A 22,072-nucleotide genomic window follows, 5' to 3' on the forward strand; every position below is an offset into this window, starting at 1 on the left:
CCGCAGATCACAAAGAAAACAGGAGCTGCCTCCGCTGTTCCTGAACCATTTCAACTTTAACATTTCAACATCAAATCACCTATATTTAGTCTAATACAGTGCCAACTAAAAGATACCAAAAACAATTTAGTCAAATCAACATAATCTAGATATGATATAGCGTTGTTTGTGCAATTAGAAAAAACATGTTGACTCACTCTACTTGTAGAGATATGCCAATACCATCCTCCTCTCTTTCATGTTGACAAAACGGTCTATCACTCTGTCATACAGTACACTCTTTTATTGTTTGTTGTCCTAGGCTACCTGGCTAAAACGCTTGCTCGATAGCCTTACTTCCTTTCATGGGCAACATTAGCTAGTTAACATTGGCCTTCTACATCTAGCTACATATTGAACTTCCAACCTCCCAGGCCTGGCGCACAATGTATAAATTAATGGTTGGATCAGAATCACAGTTATAATCATTGGCCAGTATGGAAAATTAAGTGTAACCACAACTCCAAATACCTATCTCCATCCATGGCTAATTTAGGAAAAGGCCAATTTTAGTTAGCTAGCTAGCCACTGGAGGACAACAACACAACGAGATGCAACAAGTTGTTTCTGTCAATCATGTATGCTCTGGATGCAATTTGTTAGGAGTGAAGCCAAATCCAAACTGGCTTCCCTTGACACTTTTTTTTTGGTGCGCCAGGACCATTTACAGTTGAGCTCACTCAGTTTAGCTCAATGCTGATTTATTTTTTTATTTAACTAGGCAAGTCAGTTAAGAACAAATTCTTATTTACGATAACGGCCTACCACGGCCAAACCCGGACGACGCTGGACCAATCGTGCGCCGCCATAAGGGACTTCAATGAAATGGGCGGCCACAATGTCATACTCTTTTGGACCAGATAGCGTCAGATAGATGGCCTACACATATAGAGACAGAGGGGCGCTGTTTCGCTCGCTCGGATGCTTTCTCCGGTGAGATATATTCAGCCTCTTGCGAATTCAAGGACAATTAGGAAACAGAGACGAAAGATAAATCATTTAATGTTTTTTGCTTGATACATTTTGTTGGGGAAGACTGGCTTCCCCTGGGCCCATGAATACACGCCACCGCTGTAGACCTATTTTATAGGCCTACAATTTCTATGCGTAATGTCCTCCCCATGAGAGTGCATTACATGATATCGTATGTACCAGATGTAGCCCTACGTTTGACTAATAATTGGCTAATAATGGTTTGGCTTTTTAGGCAAAAAAAGTATAGCCTTTTAAAAACAAAGTGATATAATGAGACAGAATGATGAATAATAACGTGTTAAATGTGAAATCTGCAAGGTGTGCATACAGTACTTCATTTCTGAAATATACATGCAGGGAATTAAATTATGTGATATAAAAAACGAATAATTTAGAACTTAAAAGTTGACAATTATAGCCAAAACAGGAGTAATAGGTCATTCGTGTTTGGGTTATAATAAGACATGTATAGCCTACCAAGCCCATAAACACATGTATTGTCCAAACCTCAGTGACCCGTATTAATCCAGAATCATGGATATTTTATTGTGGTGTCGGTGTGTGGTGTGTATTTGGTTTGGCCATGCGTCCACCAGCGCGGGTACGTAATTTACGATGCCACAGGCACATTTCTCTCTGTGATTGCCCCTGAACGTTATTGAGCAACAATTGATTAACCTTAAGCCTACACATGTTTATAATAGTTATTACATCGATGTCATAGTAATATTAGGCCCACGATTTATTAGTTTACCTTATTAGTTTGATTTATTACGGTTAATTGTTGATGGTTATTAGGCGATATGGCCATCCATATAGCCTAATAATAATATGGGCTCCCGAGTGGCACTGCATCTCAGTGCTAGAGGCGTCTCTACAGACCCTGGTTCGATTCCAGGCTGTATCACAACCGGCCGTGATTGTGAGTCACATAGGGCGGCGCACTATTGGCCCAGCGTCGTTAGGGTTTGGCCTAGGTAGACCGTCATTGCAAATAAGAATTTGCTCTTAACTGACTTGTCTAGTTAAATAATGGTTAAATCAAAATAAAAACATCAATTTTAATTGATTGGCATTGGCCCAACTCAGAAGATGAGTCGTGTGTAAATAGTGACACGTTGCGCACCTTGGACACAGGGTCCATAATCACACCTTCGCGTCATTTTGAGAGGATGGTCACAGCTGTTTTCCTGTTGCTTCAGTAGTCTAACCAAAACTTCGAAGAGACTTGTAGCCTATGGACCACTGATCCAGGATCTAATGTAGGCGTCTTTATTTTATCCATCTACGATCCATCATGCGCAACACCCGGATGTTGCAATGCAAAGATGTTTGTGGTGTAGGCTACTCTCTGGGGTTCTGTAGGATTTATTAAACGTTGTTGTTGAATACTTTGGTTGATCGTTTATTGTTACACTTTTTGATATTTTTTTTACTGTGTTGGAATTAAAACGGCGTTTCAATGTGGATAAGAGGATGCAAGAAGCAGAGGAACAGCCCGAAGGTAAATCCGATGCTTTGACTCAGTTGTCACTGGAGCGCTGCGCTGTCAGGCGGACGCCCGTGCGCTCTTGTGTGTATATATATATATATATATATATATATATAAATATAGTCTTATGTCAGTCTTGTCGTACGTGTCTCTCGTGTGACCCGGAGCCCAAAGCTTTCTATTTGTTTTGTGCTGCAAGCATCTTTATTTATTATTATAGTTTCATAAGCAGTGGACATCACTGATGTCTCCGTAATATATTTGAATAATCATCTGAAACGTAGTCCTGAGAAAAGGTAGGTTTATTTGTGCATTGATTTGATGGAAGTTTGGAATATGATCATATGAAGTCGTCTAGGTGAGAGGAAGCAGTGACATTATTTAGATTTCAATAATTATTTGTCTGACTCAGTTTTGCATCAATTTAATTTGTTGTAACCATGGATTATATCATCCATTTTACAGTGTTCAATTAGGTCATCACCAGAAATAAATAATTATTTCCACATTCTTTTCAATTTTTTGTAGCATCCATATAGTCTACTAGGCTCTTACAATGAGCAGCCTTCCCCTGTATCCTCTGTGTTTTCATTAGTTGTCAAGGGAATGCTCCCTGGTCAGCTTAGCCCCATCTCATCAAACAATAACAACATCACTATCCTGCCCAAAGATGTCATTGCTTTGATTACAGCTTGCCATTCTAATCAGCTCACTGCAAAATTCATGTTTGCCAATATAAATGAAATGTAGTGGTTTTCTGAGACCAACAAAAATCATATTTTATTAAGAAAAGATGCACCAATAACTAGGCATACATACTAAATAAGGCCAATTTAGCTTCACTTGTGGATGTTGTAGCATCTCCCTGTGATCTGAATGAAATACATGCAGCGTTGAAAGGTTTATTTCGACATTGAAGTGTCACTGCATAGTCACAGAGACTGGTGAGGGAACCTTCTGAGTTTCACATACAGTTTGTATTTCATGCCTTTCTCTCTCCCTTCCACTCTCTATCCCCTGGTTGTCTCACCATTCACTCCCCTCCCCTTACCCACTCTCCCTCTGGCTTACACCTTTCTCTGATCAATCTCTCTCTCTCTCTCTTCCCCCCCTCAGGGGCACAGTATGCCAGCAGCAACAGAGCCCATCCCTCTGGTGACACGTCGGCCCTCGGGTCAGAAAACCCCTCCCACCCACAGCCTGAACCCTGCCCCCAGACCGGAACTATCTCCTGGCAGGCCGTGATCCATGCTGCTCGTAACGCCCAGGGCGACGCTCCCCAGAGCATGAGCGCCCGCCCCTCTGTCCCTGGGGCCACACCCGCCCCGGTGGGCTCACTGTCACAGAGGAAGAGGCAGCTGTACGCCAAGAGCAAGAAGCAGGGCGGCTCCACCAACAGCAGACCGCCCAGGGCACTGTTCTGCCTCACACTTAACAACCCCATCCGCAGAGCCTGCATCAGCCTGGTGGAGTGGAAGTATCCTTTCTGGGGCTCTCGATGGAGATATACAGGGACTCTCTGTAAAAGAGTCCATGATAGCCATGATGGCAAGTGTCATCCTCTGATAGTTAGCATCCCTTCCCAAGCCCTAAACAAACAATCAGCAACAAAATCATTTATTCTGCAGTCTCTATAGTGATCATGTAGCCTTGCCACTGTCTTGGTCTTTCCTTTTCTAAGCTGAAAACACTCCCAGACCAGACCTCGGTTGGAGACAGTCTAGAGCAGCGTTTCCCAAAACTCGGTCCTGGAATAAACGTTTCGTTTGTTTGCCCTAGCACTACACATCTGATTAAAATGATCAACGCTTGATGATTAGGTGATTATTTCAATCAGCTGTGTAGTGCTAGGGCAGGAAACCAAAACGTGCAGCCCTTGGGGTCCCGAGGAGTTTGGGAAACCCTGGTCTAGAGATATTCATTTGAATGTAGTGCTGAATGCAGACATCACAGACCGTATTCAGTGTGTTTTTATAGATGGCGCATTAAGACAATCCCATGATAAGGAGTAAGCTCCCCATCATCTATCGAACTGATGATGTCACTGCATTTGAAAATGTTTGCTTTGAGCATTGTACTTTTTACCTCATAAGAGCCAAGAGAATTTCAGGATTCCGCCCCCCCCCCCTTACCTTTACATGACTGCAATGTGCTCTCTCTGTTTTATGCTCACATATTGACTGTGTGCTTTGAACATGGTTCCTTAACTGTGTGCCTCAGACCCTTTGATATCTTTATACTGCTCTCTATTTTTGCCAACTGTGTGGCCTTAGCTGTTTACATCCCCTTCCCAGAGGATGACTCCAACTCCACCAACCACGACCTGGTGAGCATTCTATTCTATTCTATTCTATTCTACAGTATAGCAGGGCTTCAGGAAGTGACACTTGTCCATAGTTTTTCTAAGAGGATTTGTTCTGCTATTGAATGCTAAGTTGGCCATGGCATAGATGGACCATGTTACACCTTCGTCAGGCTACTTCTGAGGAATCGGTGTACATAAGGAATGGCACTACACTGTTGCAGTTGTACACTGCAATTTACTCTGCTTTGTGTGTTGCCGCTGGTGGATGTGGCTCACCATAGGTAGTCTGAAGAACACACACACACACACACACACACACACACACACACACACACACACACACACACACACACACTGGGGAACACACACTGTACATGTTGACATCACTATGGCTACACATATTGGTCTTTAACCTGTCTGCTGGGCCTGGCTTGGGATTGGTTGTTCCCTGCATGGCCTCAGGGGTTTCCTGTCATTATTTGGTGATGTATCATGTTTCGTTTGTTGACGCAAACAGTATGCTACGCTAGTCTGTTCTGGAGGTCATCTGTCCTGTGTGTCACGCCCAGTCTGTTTCACATTCAGCAGTGAGGGCTTGGAGAGGAGAATGCCCTGATCATTTGTTATACCATGTTAGTTTGTTTACAGTATTGTGCTGATATAATCACACACAGACTGTATGTCCAGTGCAGCTGCAGCATAGAAGCAATAAGGAAATGAAAATGATCAAATAGAATTTACACAGAGCAGTTATAGTTAGCGATATAGTTCTATGACCAGTTATATGTCAATCAGCAACCTTAACAGTGACCAGCAAACACATGATTTTAGAATTATATTGGAGCTGCCTCAGGTTCTGACCTCTTGGCGTAACGGTTAAAGTGTTGGCTTGATAGTTGCTGGCCCCGGGTTCGAGTCCCCCCCCCCCCCCAAGTTCAGTATATTGGTCTTAAAAGTGGGATGGAGCCCGTGGAGGGGCGTGTACACACGAGGGACTTGGTCTATACCAAGTGGGGACACGCTCTCCCAAAGAAGGGGGGTACTGTAGCGACCTTAACCCAACACCTACCGACCTCGTTAAGCGGTTTGGACTTCTTGGCGTAATAGCTAGAGTCCCGGTTGAGGCTACAATATGTAACAAGTGCTTGTCAAATATATTTCATTCCATTTTGACATACAGAGCTGTATACCTTGTATCTCACGATTCACAGAGAGCGGCACAGTGAAGGATGACATGAGAGATGGCTGTAGGTATTCAGAGTTTCCGATGAGTTTCGCTCCATCTTTGCGTGTTAAATTAACCATCTATCTCGGTTGTATTCCATCTCTGTGCATGCAGATCCAATGGTATGCCAGGCCCCTAACTGTTAAAAATGTGAAAAGATGTCCGTCCTCTTTAGATTGCACTGGAAGACGCATGCCTATGAACTTGTCGTGCTGTGACTGATATTGCCCTGAGATCTGATATTGACCGGAGATTTGATATTGCCCTGAGATCTTCTTAGAGAAGTAAGTATTAAAAAACAGATCTCAAAACAGATGGAGGAAAAACCTCTGGTCTCGCCAAACCTCTGGTCAGCATCATCTCATGTCCAATCTTTATTTGATGGAGGTTTTCTCTATTCTCAAAGCTCTCGTCAGAATAAACACAGGGATGAGGGTTTAACAGTGGATCGTGTGACTCTGTCTGTTTGGGTCAGACTGACCCGTGCTGTGGCTGGGATGGACGATAAGGATCCTATTCAGCTTGGATATGATCTGATGGTTACTTAAACTGATGGCATCTCCTTTGACCACTAGCATACTGCTTGTCCAACGAGCGAGCCGTCGCATTGGTCTCCATTGGCAACAGGCGCCAACAGTCACAGCGTAAACACACAGTTGAATAACACTGGATAGACAATCCTAATGAAAACCATTACGGGATGATGCTTACTCTCCTGTGTGTTCCTCCGTGTTTGATTCATTTATTCCCCCGGAGATATTTCCATGTATCTGTTGAAGAGAGCCATTGTGTGTGGGTTGTTTAATTGATTCTGTATCATCAAAGTCTCACTCTTGATGGAATTGGATAGCTGAATGGTTTTAATCTGCCCAACTATTTTAGACAGTATGCTAGTGTCTAAGATAGGGCTTTTGGATGTAATGGTGTTACTAGATGAGTTTGGTGGGTACTTATGACATCTCCTTTAACTACATGTGTGAGAAAGTCACAGAGGGTCAAAGATGATACCCCTAAGGCATGCTAACCTCCCCTGTTATTGGTAATGGTGAGAGGTGAACATCTCTTGGAGGTACAAGCTTGATGTAGTAATTGCTAGGAATCTGGGACCAAATACTAAACCTTTGACCACCTTATTTTGTTAAACAAAATACTTTTTTTCTGAGCAATTGTATTAGTATAAAATAGTATAATTTCCCTATTCTCTTGAGCATACAATATGCTCAATATTTGAATGATGTATTTTATACGGTCATTTTTGTTCATCTTTATCAAGGGGGTCAATAATTTCGGAACCCCACTTTATGTGTGTCTGTGTGTCTGTGTGTGTGTTTATGCTGCCTATGTGTGTCTGTGTATGTGTGTGTTTATGCTGCCTATGTGTGTCTGTGTATGTGTGTGTTTATGCTGCCTATGTGTGTATGTGTGTGTTTATGCTGCCTATGTGTGTATGTGTGTGTTTATGCTGCCTATGTGTGTCTGTGTATGTGTGTGTTTATGCTGCCTATGTGTGTCTGTGTATGTGTGTGTTTATGCTGCCTATGTGTGTCTGTGTATGTGTGTGTTTATGCTGCCTATGTGTGTCTGTGTATGTGTGTGTTTATGCTGCCTATGTGTGTCTGTGTGTGTGTGTGTTTATGCTGCCTATGTGTGTATGTGTGTGTTTATGCTGCCTATGTGTGTCTGTGTATGTGTGTGTTTATGCTGCCTATGTGTGTTTGTGTGTCTGTGTATGTGTGTGTTTATGCTGCCTATGTGTGTCTGTGTATGTGTGTGTTTATGCTGCCTATGTGTGTTTGTGTGTCTGTGTATGTGTGTGTTTATGCTGCCTATGTGTGTCTGTGTATGTGTGTGTTTATGCTGCCTATGTGTGTTTGTGTGTCTGTGTATGTGTGTGTTTATGCTGCCTATGTGTGTCTGTGTATGTGTGTGTTTATGCTGCCTATGTGTGTTTCGGATAATATGTGTGTGTTATACATTACATTTTCACCGAACAGCATTCTGTGCAGTCTGCCAAAAAATATGTAATGTGTGTGTGTGTGTGTTTGTGTTATTCTTTCTGTCAGGAATGGAATGTTTAGTCAAAGAGGAGGGGAAATGAGTCAGGCTAAGCAGGTCACGTTTGTGTGTGTGTGTGTGTGTGTGCGCACGTGCGTGTGCATATGTGTTTGTGGGTGAGATAGAGATAGAAAGAAATAGATAGATGCAGACCTATTTCATCCGCTTTAAGACTCTCTACCTCTCTCCCAGTCTCACTCTTTATTTATTTCTCTGATAGATTGACTACCTAGTACTGTGTTGTAAAACGTATCTGACTTGCATGGTTTTTGTTTTGGCTAAGATACAGTGGCCAGCTTGTGTACAAACAGTACTTTTTATTAATCTATTAAAATATATCTATAAATAGATTTGAATCTATAAAATCTATGATTTTGATGGGGTTTCCACTGTTGAGGTTGTGCTATTCAAATGAAATAAAATTGTATTGATCATATGGATAAGGTACAGTGTAGTTTACACAGTACAGTGAAATGCTTCCTTGTCAGCTCTCCTCTCAACAGTGCAAAAGTTACAAAACAAAGTACAGTGCAGTTGAGTGCATTGTTATAATGCAACTCTGTCGGTTTTAAGCACGCAGGGTGTTAATATGGAAGGCCTTATCCCCATTTGAGACCACATATACCTGATGTAACTTGATGTTCACGGTTGTTCACTATAACAGCACAGTATGTCTCAACCGGGGCTGGCCGGCAATGCTGAGAGCAGATGTCCATTGATCGAATCGGGCTACCAGAGCTGTGTAACAGGGTATGACCCCAGACGGGCTAGCCGAGGCCAGGCTCTGCTCCCCAGGCAGCATTATTACAGCCTCGTTTCAGTTCTCGCCTCATTACAACCAGGAAGTGCTCTGTTGGCCTCGGGGGGGGGGGGGACGGACGACACACATGCAGGTAGTACACATGCACCATGCGGACACACACACACGTACGCAGACACGTGAAACGGACTTCAGTTTGCTGCTGTCAGTATAGTTTCCTCCACTGTCCATGTCCCCATACCGGGCTCGAACCAGTCATCCTCTGTTCGCAAACACAAGTGACCACCCTCCTTGACATCGCACCAACCGTTTACACTGTCGAGAAATATCTAATTCGATAGCTTCATCGGCGACATTTCAAGCAAGCTGTGGGAGTGAGCTTACGGTACATTCTTAACTCCGTTACACATGCCAGCATGCACACACTCACACACAATTTGTCTTGACATTTTTTGGACACTGTATTAATCGTTTAAGGAATGCTTTGAATTTACCCTGACTTCAAGGAAAGCACAGTTCTTAGTCCACTCCACAAGATAACCTAAGTGTCTACCACAGAGCGGAGTGTGTGGGCATGGCGAGTGGGTTGATGTCTTACAGCAGCTAGGTCAGGGCTCATTGTCAGTCAGAACCAGCAGCCAGAGACATGGCTGGCAACAACAAAACGAATAAAACACACTGTACAGCACAGCACAGCACAGCACAGCACAGCACAGCACAACAACAGTAGGACAGTACAGCACAACTGAACATAACACAGCACTGCACAATACAACACAAAGACAGCCTCTCTCTCCCCCAGGGCTAGGGAGGTCAGAAGCAAATGTTTGCATACACATCATTCATTTAAACTTAATGGTGTGAAAATGTTCTCTTTTTTCCAGTGTGGCTTTTGACGCTTTAAATATTTACACGGCCAACAAATATCATTGTGTATAGCTGGAAGAGATAGAGGAAGAACATATGTGTGAAAAACAAACTTAATGCCTATACCTTACTGCTCCATTCTCCTCCTGTTTTCCACAGGATTACCCTCATACTGTAATCATTACCCTCATACTGTAATCATTACCCTCATACTGTAATCATTACCCTCATACTGTAATCATTACCCTCATACTGTAATCATTACCCTCATACTGTAATCATTACTCTCATACTGTAATCATTACTCTCATACTGTAATCATTACCCTCATACTGTAATCATTACCCTCATAATGTAATCATTACCCTAACAATGTGGTTGTTACCCTGAAACAGTGATCGTTACCCTGATAGTGTGATCATTACTCTCATACTGTAATCATTACCTTCATAATGTGATCATTACCCTCATAATGTGATTGTTACCCTCATAATGTGATCGTTACCCTCGCAGCGTAATCATTGCCTTCATACAGTAATCATTACCCTCATACTGTAATCATTACCCTCATACTGTAATCATTACCCTCATACTGTAATCATTACTCTCATACTGTAATCTTTACCTTCACACTGTAATCATTACCCTCATAATGTAATTATTACCCTCATACTGTAATCATTACCCTCATACTGTAATCATTACCCTCATACTGTAATCATTACCCTCATACTGTAATCATTACCCTCATACTGTGATCATTACCCTCATACTGTAATCATTACCCTCATACTGTGATCATTACCCTCATACTGTAATCATTCAACTCATACTGTAATCATTCAACTCATACTGTAGTCGTGTGTGTGTGTGTGTGTGTGTGTGTGTGTGTGTGTGTGTGTGTGTGTGTGTGTGTGTGTGTGTGTGTGTGTGTGTGTATGTGGAGGTTTCATGAAATGTCAACAGTATTTTGCATTGGGTACAGAGTGTGTCTTTCGTCTGGGTGAGGTGTCAAAAGCTTTTTGCCATGAGTGCTTTTAGGTCTTGTGAAATGTCAACTGCGGTTGGCTTCACGCGTGTTAGCCTCATGTAACTTATTTGGTCTTTTGAAATGTCAACAAAAGATCTGCTGCAGTCACTGTATGTCCAGGCCCTGAAGTGGTGTGTGTGTGTGTGTGCGTGTGTGTGCATTTGTGTCTGTGTGTGAACCTGAGGGACTTTTAGATATACTTGTCAGATCCATCAGATGTGGTCAAGCTGCCCTCATGGCGTTGTCCGTCTGAGATTAGTCATGCTCTGGTGGATGTGAATGTAGTTGCCCTGCTTCGGTCATCTCTCTGTTAGAGGGAGATGGGGACACTGATAGGAATGATGATGATCAGAGCCATGTATTTAGAAAGTTGGGCCAATGCGATTTCAGCATTATGATACATTTCTGTAACAGTGTAGGTTCCGTCCCTCTCTTCGCCCCAACCTGGGCTCGAACCAGGGACCCTTGCACACATCAACAACTGACACCCCACGAAGCATCGTTACCCATCGCGCCACAAAAGCCACGGCCCTTGCAACGCAAGGGGAAACCCTACTTCAAGTCTCAGAGCGAGTGACGTCACTGATTGAAATGCTAAAGCGCGCACCACCGCTAACTAACTAGCCATTTCACATCGGTTACATTTACACGGAAGCCCTTCTATGGCAGCCAAGTTAGCTCCCCATTAACATTACATGAGGAATATATTTTTTTAAATACTACAAAACTGAATGCCTAGTGTGAGCATTATGATGCATTTACATGACACTACAACTATGGCAGCCATGTTAGCTCTGCATTAACATTACACGGGGAAATACTGAAACAATGATATGTAATTGAATGTTGAGAATTAGAACAATATTCAACATTCTAAAAGTTGGCATAACTCTCCAAATACAGTATATGCTCTGATGATGATGATGATGATGACGACGACGACAGAGATGTTGGATGGAGAACGGGGATGATGATGATGATGATGAACATGATGATGATGATGTGGATGAGGATGGAGAGGAAGGATTGTAAACAGTGCGCCTGGCTGTGAGGAAGCTTGTCTGTTTTAATCCTGATTTATATGGTCCAGTGAGGGCAGATTACTGCAGCCAGGCATGTGCAGTTGGAAAGTGCCTGCAGCCTGATTGATGCCTGTTTCACCATTGTGCCATCAATGGTCCATCCACCCTCCTATCTCATTCATCTGTCTCTGTTGTCAATCCCTCACAGTGGTCCGAGAGTCTCGTTTCCTCTCAGCTGTTCCCTCGCTCAATCACTAAGTCATTGTTCTTGACCAATGATGACAGGTTTGGGGGATTGATAGAGAGATGGAGGGAATGTGGGAGCATTGATTAGGTCGTAAGTGGTTTGACATGGGGATTGGGAGGGTGAAGATGCCGCCCCCCCACATTACGCTAGACCAGTTGTTAGACTGAGGAAATGAAAGACTATGTTGGTAGTTGTTACACACGGCTATGAATCCAAAGAAACTCATTCTTGATGAAGTTTTGAACGTCAAAAGTCGTGGGAGCGTTTTGTTTTTCTTTTGGTGTTTTTACAAATCTCACAGTGGTGGTGAGCGAGGCAGTATAATGGAGCTGTGTTCAGGGTTAGGTAGGTTACTTTCTAAATGTAATCCGTTAGTTATTAGTTACCTGTCCAAAATTGTAATCAGTAAAATTGGCAACTAGTAAGCATTTTTTGAACCTCCCACTTTGTGCTGGATGTGTCAATGTGTAATTCAAACATGCATATGTTAAGCCCCTGAAAAACCTGTCACACATAATGTATGCACAGAATTACTGTCTTATTTCAATTTGCCAAATTTGAAAGTGACTGTTTTCTGGAAGCTATGCTGCGCAATTTTACCTCCATTTCCCCCCATGTGGGCCAGCCCCCTAGCAATTCGAGTTCCAGCCAATGAGAGTCAGCCCCTCATCATTTGAGTGACAGCTAGCAAGAAGCACACACAGCAGAGCGCCAGAAAGAGCAATGGTGGTGCATATATCTGCACATTCAGTGCATTCAGAAAGTACTCAGACTCCTTCCCTTTTTCCACATTACAGCCTAATTCTAAAATGGATTTAAAAAAAAAATCCTCATCAATCTACACACAATACCCCATATTGACAAAGCGAAAACAGGTTGTATTTATACAAAAAAACAGAAATACCTTATTTACATAAGTATTCAGACCGTTTGCTATGAGACTCAAAATTGAGCTCAGGTACATCCTGTTTCCATTGATCATTTTTGAGATATTTCTACAACTTGATTGGAGTCCACCTGTGGTAAATCCAATTTATTGGACATGAATTGGTCAGGCACACACCTGTCTATATAATGTCCCACAGTTGACAGTGCATGTCAGAGAAAAAACCAAGCAATGACGTCGAAGGAATTGTCCGTAGAGCTCCATGACAGGATTGTGTCGAGGCACAGATCTGGGGAAGGTTACCAAAAAACTTCTGCAGCATTGAAGGTCCCCAAGAACACAGTGACCTCCATCATTCTTAAATGGAAGACGTTTGGAACCACCAAGACTCTTCCTAGAGCTGGAAACTGAGCAATCGGGGGAGAAGGGCCTTGGTCAGGGAGGTGACCATGTGATAATGGTGCTGGAGGGGATGGCTTCCGTTTTTTTTACGGGCTCCTAACCAATTGTGCTATTTTGTTAGTTTGTTTTCCTCGCATTGTTTGTAACTCATTTTGTACATAATGTTGCTGCTACCGTCTCTTATGACACATCAGACCAGCGATTACTCACCTCAAACTGGACAAAGATTTTTTTCTTTAATGAGTCCGACGCAAAGGATATGCTGCTTTGTTGAGACAAGGCCCAAATCCCTTCCTCTGCGTGAAGAAAATACGGAGAAAAAGGGGTAAGAAAGCGGGGTGCCTTGTAAGAATTCGCAGACGAGTAGGTAAACCATCACTACCCTCCGTATTATTGGCCAACGTGCAATCATTGGAAAAAGAACTGGACAATCTACGATCAAGACTATAATACCAACTGGACATTAAAAACTGTAATATCTTATGTTTCACTGAGACGTGTCTAAGCGACGTCACAGATAATGTAGAGCTGGCTGGCTTCTCCGTGCATTGGCAGGACAGAGCAGCTACGTCTGGTAAGACGAGGGGTGGGGGTGTGTGTCTATTTGTCAATAACAGCCGGCGCGCGATGTCTAATATTAAAGAACCTCGAGGTATTGCTCACCTGAGGTAGAGTACCTCATGATAAGCTGTAGACCACACTATCTACCAAGAGAGTTCTCATCTGTATTATTCGTATCCGTCTATTTACCACCACAAACCGATGCTGGCACTAAGATCATAAGCAAACAAGAAAATGCTCATCCAGAGGCGGCACTCCTGGTGGCCGGGGACTTTAATGCAGGCAAACTTAAATCCGTTTTACCTCATTTCTACCAGCATGTCACATGTGCAACCATAGGAGAAAAAAAACTCTAGACCACCTCCTGATTCCTGCTTCAAGCAAAAACTAAAGCAGGAAGTACCAGTGACTCGCTCAATACGGAAGTGGTCAGATGATGTGGAAGCTACGCTACAGGGCTGTTTTGCTAGCACAGACTGGAATATGTTCCGGGACAAATAAAATTTGATTTGACCAAGAACCCGATGGTCACTCTGATAAAGCTCCAGAGTTCCTCTCTGGAGATCGGAGAACCTTCCAGAAGGACAACCATCTCTCCAGCACTCAACCAATCAGGCCTTTATAGTAGAGTGGCCAGACGGAAGCCACTCCTCAGTAAAAGGCACATGACAGCCCGCTTGGAGTTTGCCAAAAGGCACCTAAAGGACTCTCAGATCATGAGAAACAAGATTCCAAGCAACACGTCTGGAGGAAACCTGGCACAATCCCTACGGTGAAGCATGGTGGTGGCTGCATCATGCTGTAGGGATGTTTTTCAGTGGCATGGACTGGGAGTCTAGTCAGGATTGAGGGAAGGATGATCAGTACAAAGTACAGAGATCCTTGATGAAAACCTGCTCCAGAGCACTCAGGACCTCAGACTGGGGTGAAGGTTCACCTTCCAACAGGACAATGACCCTAAGCACACAGCCAAGATAACGCAAAAGTGGCTTTGGGACAAGTCTCTGAATGTCCTTGAGTGGCCCGGCCAGAGCCCGGACTTGAACCCGATTGAACATCTCTGGAGAGACCTGAAAATTGCTGTGCAGCGACGCTCCCCATCCAACCTGACAGAGATTAAGAGGATCTGCAGAGAAGAATGGGAGAAACTCCCCAAATACAGGTGTGCCAAGCTTGTAGCGTCATACCCAAGAAGACTCGAGGCTGTAATCTCTGCCAAAGGTGCTTCGACAAAGTACTGAGTAAAGAGTCTGAATACTTATGTAAATGTCATATTTCAGTATATATTTTTTTGTTGTTGCAAAAATGTCTTAAAACCAGTTTTTGCTTTGTCATTATGGGGTATTGTGTGTAGATTGATGAGGATTATTATTATTTTTTATCCATTTATATCATGACACAAGGCGAGACCCAGATGCAGACACAGGAGGCAGATGGTTGGAGTCTTACAATATTTATTAATCCAATAGGGTAAGGCAAGAGAATGGTCGTGGACAGGCAAAAGGGTCCAAAAGGTACCGAAGGGCAGGCAGAAACAAAGTCAGGGCAGGCAGGAAGATCAGGCAGGCAGGAAAGTAGTCCAGAGTCAGGCAGAGGTCAAAACCGGGAAGACTATCAAAAAGAGAATAGCAAAAGAAGTACGGGAAAAACACGCTGGTTGACTTGACTAACATACAAGACGAACTGGCACAGAGAGACAGGAAACACAGGGATAAATACACTGGGGAAAATAAGCGACACCTGGAGAGGGTGGAGACAATCATAGGAACAGGTGAAACAGATCAGGGCGTGGCAATTTAGAATAAGGGGTCTGAATACTTTCCGAACGCACTGTATGTGATGTAGAACACCATTTTTTAGGACAACTTTTTGGCTTGTGGCTACGTTCAGAACTACTGGCTAAAAAGTATACGAAAGTACCAGAGAATCCCATTAAGAGGCGTTAGAAGAAGACAAGAAAGAATCCATTAAATGCATTTGGTGTGTCTTCATAGTGGTCTCTGACTTGTGGTCAGACCCGTTCATTTGGAACAAACTTAAATTTGAGAAAACAGAAGGCGGTCATAATGTATTTTTTCCACAAACTTCCTTTCTGAATTTAAAAGTAATCCAACAAGTAATCATCTAGTTTTTCTAAAGTATCTGTAATCTGATTACAATAGTTTTGATTACAGTGACATTTTTTTTTTTAATCAGATTACATGTAAGTGATTACATCTTATCACTTACTCCCCAACCCTGGCTGTGTTAAAAGAAATCTACTTTATTAAACCAGAGAAGTCACAATGAGATTTTCATCCCTTTTTTCATTTTTTTATGAGGAGGAAGGCCCTCAGAGGGCCACATAAGGCCACACACAGAGGGTCAGTCACAGTTACAGTCACATGCTCCTCTCCATCAGTCCAAAACCAGCTCCTCAATCCCCTGTGTTACTGATCCCATCGCCTGCCGCACCCAGTGACCAGCCAAACTCATGTAATGTTGTGACATTAGGTTCACTTAAGTCTGGGAGTAGAACAACAGAATGTGACCTTAAATAGAGTGGGGCTTTACCACCCCGTCCTGGCAGGCCCACTAGGAGGTAGATACCATGACCCGGCTGCCCAGCCTGACCTGTTGGCACACCCTGTTGTCACACAGATGCCCAACCAACAAAGGGTTAGTGTTAGAGGGGCCATAAACTGCAACAGCAAGTCAGAGGGCATTCTTGGGGACCTGGCTGGCACCTCTCTCACATGTGTTTTGTAACCTGTCTTCCCCGTAACTTGAGTATTACGCCAGTGTGAAGTTAATATAGTGTTTTGGTACTGTGGTTAAAGGGGCAAAATCAATGGCGTTGTGTAGAGGGTTTGATATCTGCTGCCCCTTTAATGAAATGCTCAATATCATAGGGGTCTATACTGGAGTTGGAGGTCAGGCAAAGGTTTTAGTCTAGTCTTGTGTCCTCTGTGCTTATTCCTCTTATACCTCTGAGTGGTTATGTGTCTTGTGAGTGTGTTATTGTAAGCGAGTGTGTACTGTGTGTATATTCATCTGTGGCTCCTTCCTTCACCACATTTTACATAAGTGCTCCGCTACCGTGACAACTGTGTCCATGGAGACTTGAGGGTGTCTGGGAGGAAGTGTTTGCCTCGGAGACTCTCTTCAACCAGGAATAGAGATGAGCTACAGCTGCTCTATTTGCTGCCTGCCCGCCCACTCACTCACTCCACTCTTTCCACTCCACGACATAATCTGGCTGTGTTGATGCATAAATATGTGTTGTGTGTGAATGCATGTTTGTACACCAATGTATGTTAATCTGTTTCTCAATGCATACTGGATGTGTGTACATGTTAGAGAGACTCTGTGGCTATTCAAAGGCTGCTGGTGCTAGGCCAACATCAAATATGTTTTAAGTTAATTTTATCCATAAATCCAGCACTTAAAATAGAAACAAGAGGGAATCATATGGGCTTAATTGTAAAACCTTTGAGGATATAATGATGGTGATGGTTGGGAAGAGTTTGTGGAGTAAAGCTTCTGCACTATCAAACGTAGGTGTTTTTATATTGATAAAGGACCAGCAAATTCTTATGGATCTCTCTCTCTGTCTCTCTCTCTCACACACACACACGCCTTGGTTAACCCTCAGTGAATGTACTTCACATCACCATAACTCTGACCCACTCCTGTCTCTTCCTGTTCTCCAACCTCCCTGACTGACCAATCAGCATGTCTTCCTCATTATGCTGAGCCAATTAGATATGACATAACCGAGCCATGTATTATTAGACGTGTGACATCACCACCGTCTCTTTCATTATATAATATAATCAATTATTAGTAATCATTTAAGTGATAATGCCCGAGAAGCCGATGTTTGGAGGATATATTGGCACGGTTGTTGTTTGGCCCGAGATCTTGGTAAACCGTTATACAACGGGTTACCAAGATATTCAAATAATGATTGACATAATTTCATAACATTTTTTATTTTAATTAATTTATTCATACTATTTCATCCTTCCACAAGATATAGTCCCGACACAATTCTAGGGTTGCTAGAGACACGACCCAGTCGTTCAGTCTTTTTGTTCTGTATCTATGGACCCAGTCGTTCGTTGTAAGTGTTCCATTGCCATACTGGCTGGCAACGTTCTTATCCCTTGCTTGCTAGCTAGCCAACTACAGCTAACTTACAGTCACGTCAAAAAGTACAGCCAGAATAACAGCAAAGTCGCTGCATTTGCATTTGTTTAAGCTGTTTTCTAGTGACATTTATTTGGACACATTCATAACAATGAGCTAATGAGGCGCGATTTCGCCTGGCATAGAAAATGTGCTCACTCGTCAGGACACTGTCGTTCAGAGGAGCTAGCCAACAACACAGCTACAGTAACACAATCACTTCAAACTGAAGCTGGAAAGACTGCAAATTAGCTGAGTTTCGTTTGACCTTTTTGTATATATTTTGAATAATATCCATAAAAATGGTGCCAGCTGATGCATGATTTTGATGAGAAACGCTGCCTGCCTGTCTGTCTCGTCCCGACTCACGACACCTTCATTACTATGGGACAGCTGGAGATCGAATCAATATCAATGTTGCAAATGTCGGAGACACAGACAGCAAGGTTTATACAAATCTCCACTGTTGAAAACGAAATGTTAGTCTAAAAGAAATGTGAGATAATGTCTAGATGCTTTTTATAGTGAAGATCAAGTCAATAAGTTGCCTGGCTGGGCTGATGAGACAGTGGATTGCGCAATCGGATGGAACAGAGTAAATATGTAAGGATCGACGCTGGAGACGAGAAGCAGGTACAGGGAGAGCATTTAATAAACAACGGGCATGAAACAGAACAGGAACAGTGTCTGGACAGGGGAAAAATAACGACATCAATGCTGACACAGGAAACAAACTGAGGAGCAGACAGATATAGAGGGGGTAATCAACAACGTAATGGAGTCCAGGTGAGTCCAATATTGCGCAGCTGTGCGTAATGATGGTGACAGGTGTGCGTAATGAAAGGCAGCCCTCGAGCGCCAGAGAGGGAGAGCAGGAGCAGGCGTGACAGTACCCCCCCCAGGGACGCCACCCGGCGTCCCACCTGGGCGAGCCTGGTGGGCCGGCTGAAGCATGACGTGGGGTGTAAGGCATGAAATGAGAGGCCCTCGAGCGCCAGAGAGGGAGTGCGGGAGCAGGCGTGACAAAATAGGCATTTTAACCCCTGTGGTAACTTGTGGAATAGAGACCAGCTGGAATGCAATTTTAACCAATCAGCATTCAGGATTAGACCCACCCGTTGTATAAGATGGTATAACCAAGCGTGTTATTCACTATGAAGGATCACAGTGTTCACAATAACTAAGTTTCATATTTTATGTTTAGTTTATTAAATGTTTAGTATATATCTGGTTTCTCCTTTCACTATGCACTTTAATAAATGAAATGAATCAAAGTGAACAAATTATTGCATTAGTCTTGACCCATATGGATGACTGGATCGAATAGCCTTGTTAATTAATACAACCCCAATCACCAAGATCAGAGGTGGACTATGTTCAGTCATAATACTGGTTCTCATCTCAGGGCTCTGCTAGAACCCTTAGCTTTATGATGTTGTTGTTATTATTATTATTATTATTATTATTATAGTAATATATACAGTACCAGTCAAAAGTTTGGACCCACCTACTCATTCAAGGGTTTTTCTTTATTTTTACTATTTTCTACATTGTAGAATAATAGTGAAGACCTCAAAACTATGAAATAACACATATGGAATCATGTAGTAACCAAAAAAGTGTTAAATCAAAATATATTTTAGATTTAGATTCTTCAAAGTAGCCACCCAGTGTTAACTGGCTGAACAAACAATTCAGTACTTTCAGCACATCAATACTTATTTCAAAACAGTGATGCTGTCAATCTCTCCTCCACTCTGGACTAGGCGAGACCGACATGTATGGTATTGGCATTGGCCATACGTGCTACTCTGTTCTGGGGCAGCTGCAGCTTTTCTAGTTCATTTTTTGCAAGACCTGACCTGACATCTGGACAATAGTCAAGATGCGACCAAACCAGAGCTTGCAGGACTAGTTTGGTTGCATGTGATGTTAAAAAGCAGAGCATCTCTTTATCACAGGCAAACCTCTCCCCATCGTTACAATAATATAATCAATATGCTTTGACCGAGACAGTTTACAATCTAATAAAACACCAAGAAGTTTACCCTTACAATTAAAAAAATAAATCACAATCAGACATGTGGTCTTTGGACACAGGTGTGAAGTTTCACATGTTCATTTTTCACGTGTTTTTCCAGCATGAAAACATAGGATTTTTTCCCACATGATGATTTTCACCACTTCCAGCTCCATCTGGTCTCCCATCCAGGTACTCAATTAAAGGTGTTTGAAGCAGCAATCCTTAATTGAAGCATGAACAAAGTTTTCTCCCCGCCAAAGTTTCGGTAAAAGCTGAGGGATGGGGCTATGGATGCGAGGACTGACCATCCTTGATATCTACATTAGAGTTTTAACCATGTTTTTAGGCTATACATTTACTTTGTTTACAAACATTGGAGTAAATGTGGAGTTTTCTTACATGTGAACCTGCAAATTAGATTTTTTTTCTTCACATGTGATCTTGCAATTCCACATGTGAAAGTGATCCACATGTGAAACGGCAAATATGATTTTCACATGTGAATGTTTTTTAACATGTCAAACTACACATTTCTCATGTGAAATGGCAATTCACATGTGAAATGTAAGCTCAGCTTGTGAAAACAGCTATTGGACATGTGTTTTCTTGTAGGGGTAGTACTTGCTCAACAGCCACATTATTCATTTCCAGATTCAGCTGAGGTCCTGTACCTAGGGGGTGATTTGTGCCAAATACAATGCTTTTGATTTTAGATCCTTACTGACTGCAACTCTTTGTTTAGGGTTGCGGTGAATTCACTAGCTGTGGGTGCTGACATGTATTGGAAGAGTCAGCGTAAATAGACACACAGTCTTTGTTTAACGCTAGCTCCCTCACAAGTGACAGTTGTGGAGATGTCCGTCTGCCTTAAGGATGGACCATGAGGATGTCTGATTTCCGGGCTGTTGCTGCATTTGGAGATGTGCCCGTAGATCAGCAGCACTGACCTCAGGGTCGCTCACCTCCAGGCCAGTCCAGCTCTACTGTACCCTACTCTAATCCCAAAGGTGGGACACACAAAACCGATCAACCCTGCGTCTTTTAGGATATCATTTGTAGAATTGACCCCATCCAGTCCCACAGCACTCTCCCCCTCCCTCCCCCCCTCCCTCCCTCCCTCCCTCCCTCCCTCCCTCCCTCCCTCCCTCCCTCCCTCCCTCCCTCCATAGGGCAGTATAGTTTTGTAGCTGGTAGAGAATAGGTTAAGATATTTACTGTGCAGAGTACTTAGCCAATGAGGGGGGAGGAGAGCAGAGTCGGATTTGTATCTAACGCCTGTTGTCGTTGTTGACAAATAACAATAGGTCTGCGTGGGAGGTGAGGTGACAGAAAACCTGAAACTTCTTTTCAGAAGAGGTCCTTTGCTTATTGTCTGCGCTTCCATAGAACATTCCACAACGGAGTGTTGTAACTGTGGTTCACTGTCATATCTGCCTGTATTGAGGTTTTGGATTGCTGTTTTTATAGCAAGTAGGAGGTAAATGGCTATTGGAGTGGTGCTAATGGTGGAGATGTGGGGCTCCTCTGTTCAGCAGTCGCTCTCTCTTCCCACTGTGTTCTGCTATAGTCTGCAGCACACTGTCCACCATTCTGGCTCTTATTCATCTCATCAGTTCAATCAGTGCAGAGCTAATAAGGCCTGATTACCCCCACAGCCTGCTACTGGACTACATCAGGGCCTCAGGGTTACTTACAGTAGCGCGCGCACACACACACACACACACACACACACACACACACACACACACACACACACACACACACACACACACACACACACACAGTGGAGGATTTAGGTATGGGTGACATGGGCAGCCGCCCAGGGCGGCATCTTGCTGGGGGCGGCATGAGGCGCACGCACAAAAATATTCGGAATGGTGACATTTGCGCGATCGGTTTTCTAGCACTCATTTGCACGTCACATCAATGATATCATGTCACTGTGTGGGACTGTGGGTCAATTAACCTTGTCGGAGTGGGCACCCTGATTCTAGTTTGTGAGCTAGGCAGGCT

General features: G+C 43.1%; 1 protein-coding gene across 13 annotated transcripts in view; it reads left to right on the plus strand.

Moving 5' to 3' along the window:
- The first annotated feature begins 2,203 nt into the window (after positions 1 to 2,203).
- LOC115166217 (voltage-dependent L-type calcium channel subunit alpha-1D) overlaps positions 2,204 to 22,072 on the plus strand; it is an 88,940-nt gene continuing 69,071 nt past the window's right edge. For all 13 annotated transcript variants that reach the window (XM_029720016.1, XM_029720019.1, XM_029720025.1 and 10 more), the window contains exons 1-3: positions 2,204 to 2,518; positions 3,623 to 3,983; positions 4,727 to 4,832. In XM_029720016.1, the coding sequence (XP_029575876.1) occupies positions 2,491 to 2,518; positions 3,623 to 3,983; positions 4,727 to 4,832 (495 nt within the window). In that variant the 5' untranslated portion in view covers positions 2,204 to 2,490. The remainder of the gene's footprint in view (positions 2,519 to 3,622; positions 3,984 to 4,726; positions 4,833 to 22,072) is intronic.

This window comes from Salmo trutta, chromosome 28 (genome assembly GCF_901001165.1).
Source record: "Salmo trutta chromosome 28, fSalTru1.1, whole genome shotgun sequence".
Lineage (NCBI taxonomy): Eukaryota > Metazoa > Chordata > Actinopteri > Salmoniformes > Salmonidae > Salmo > Salmo trutta.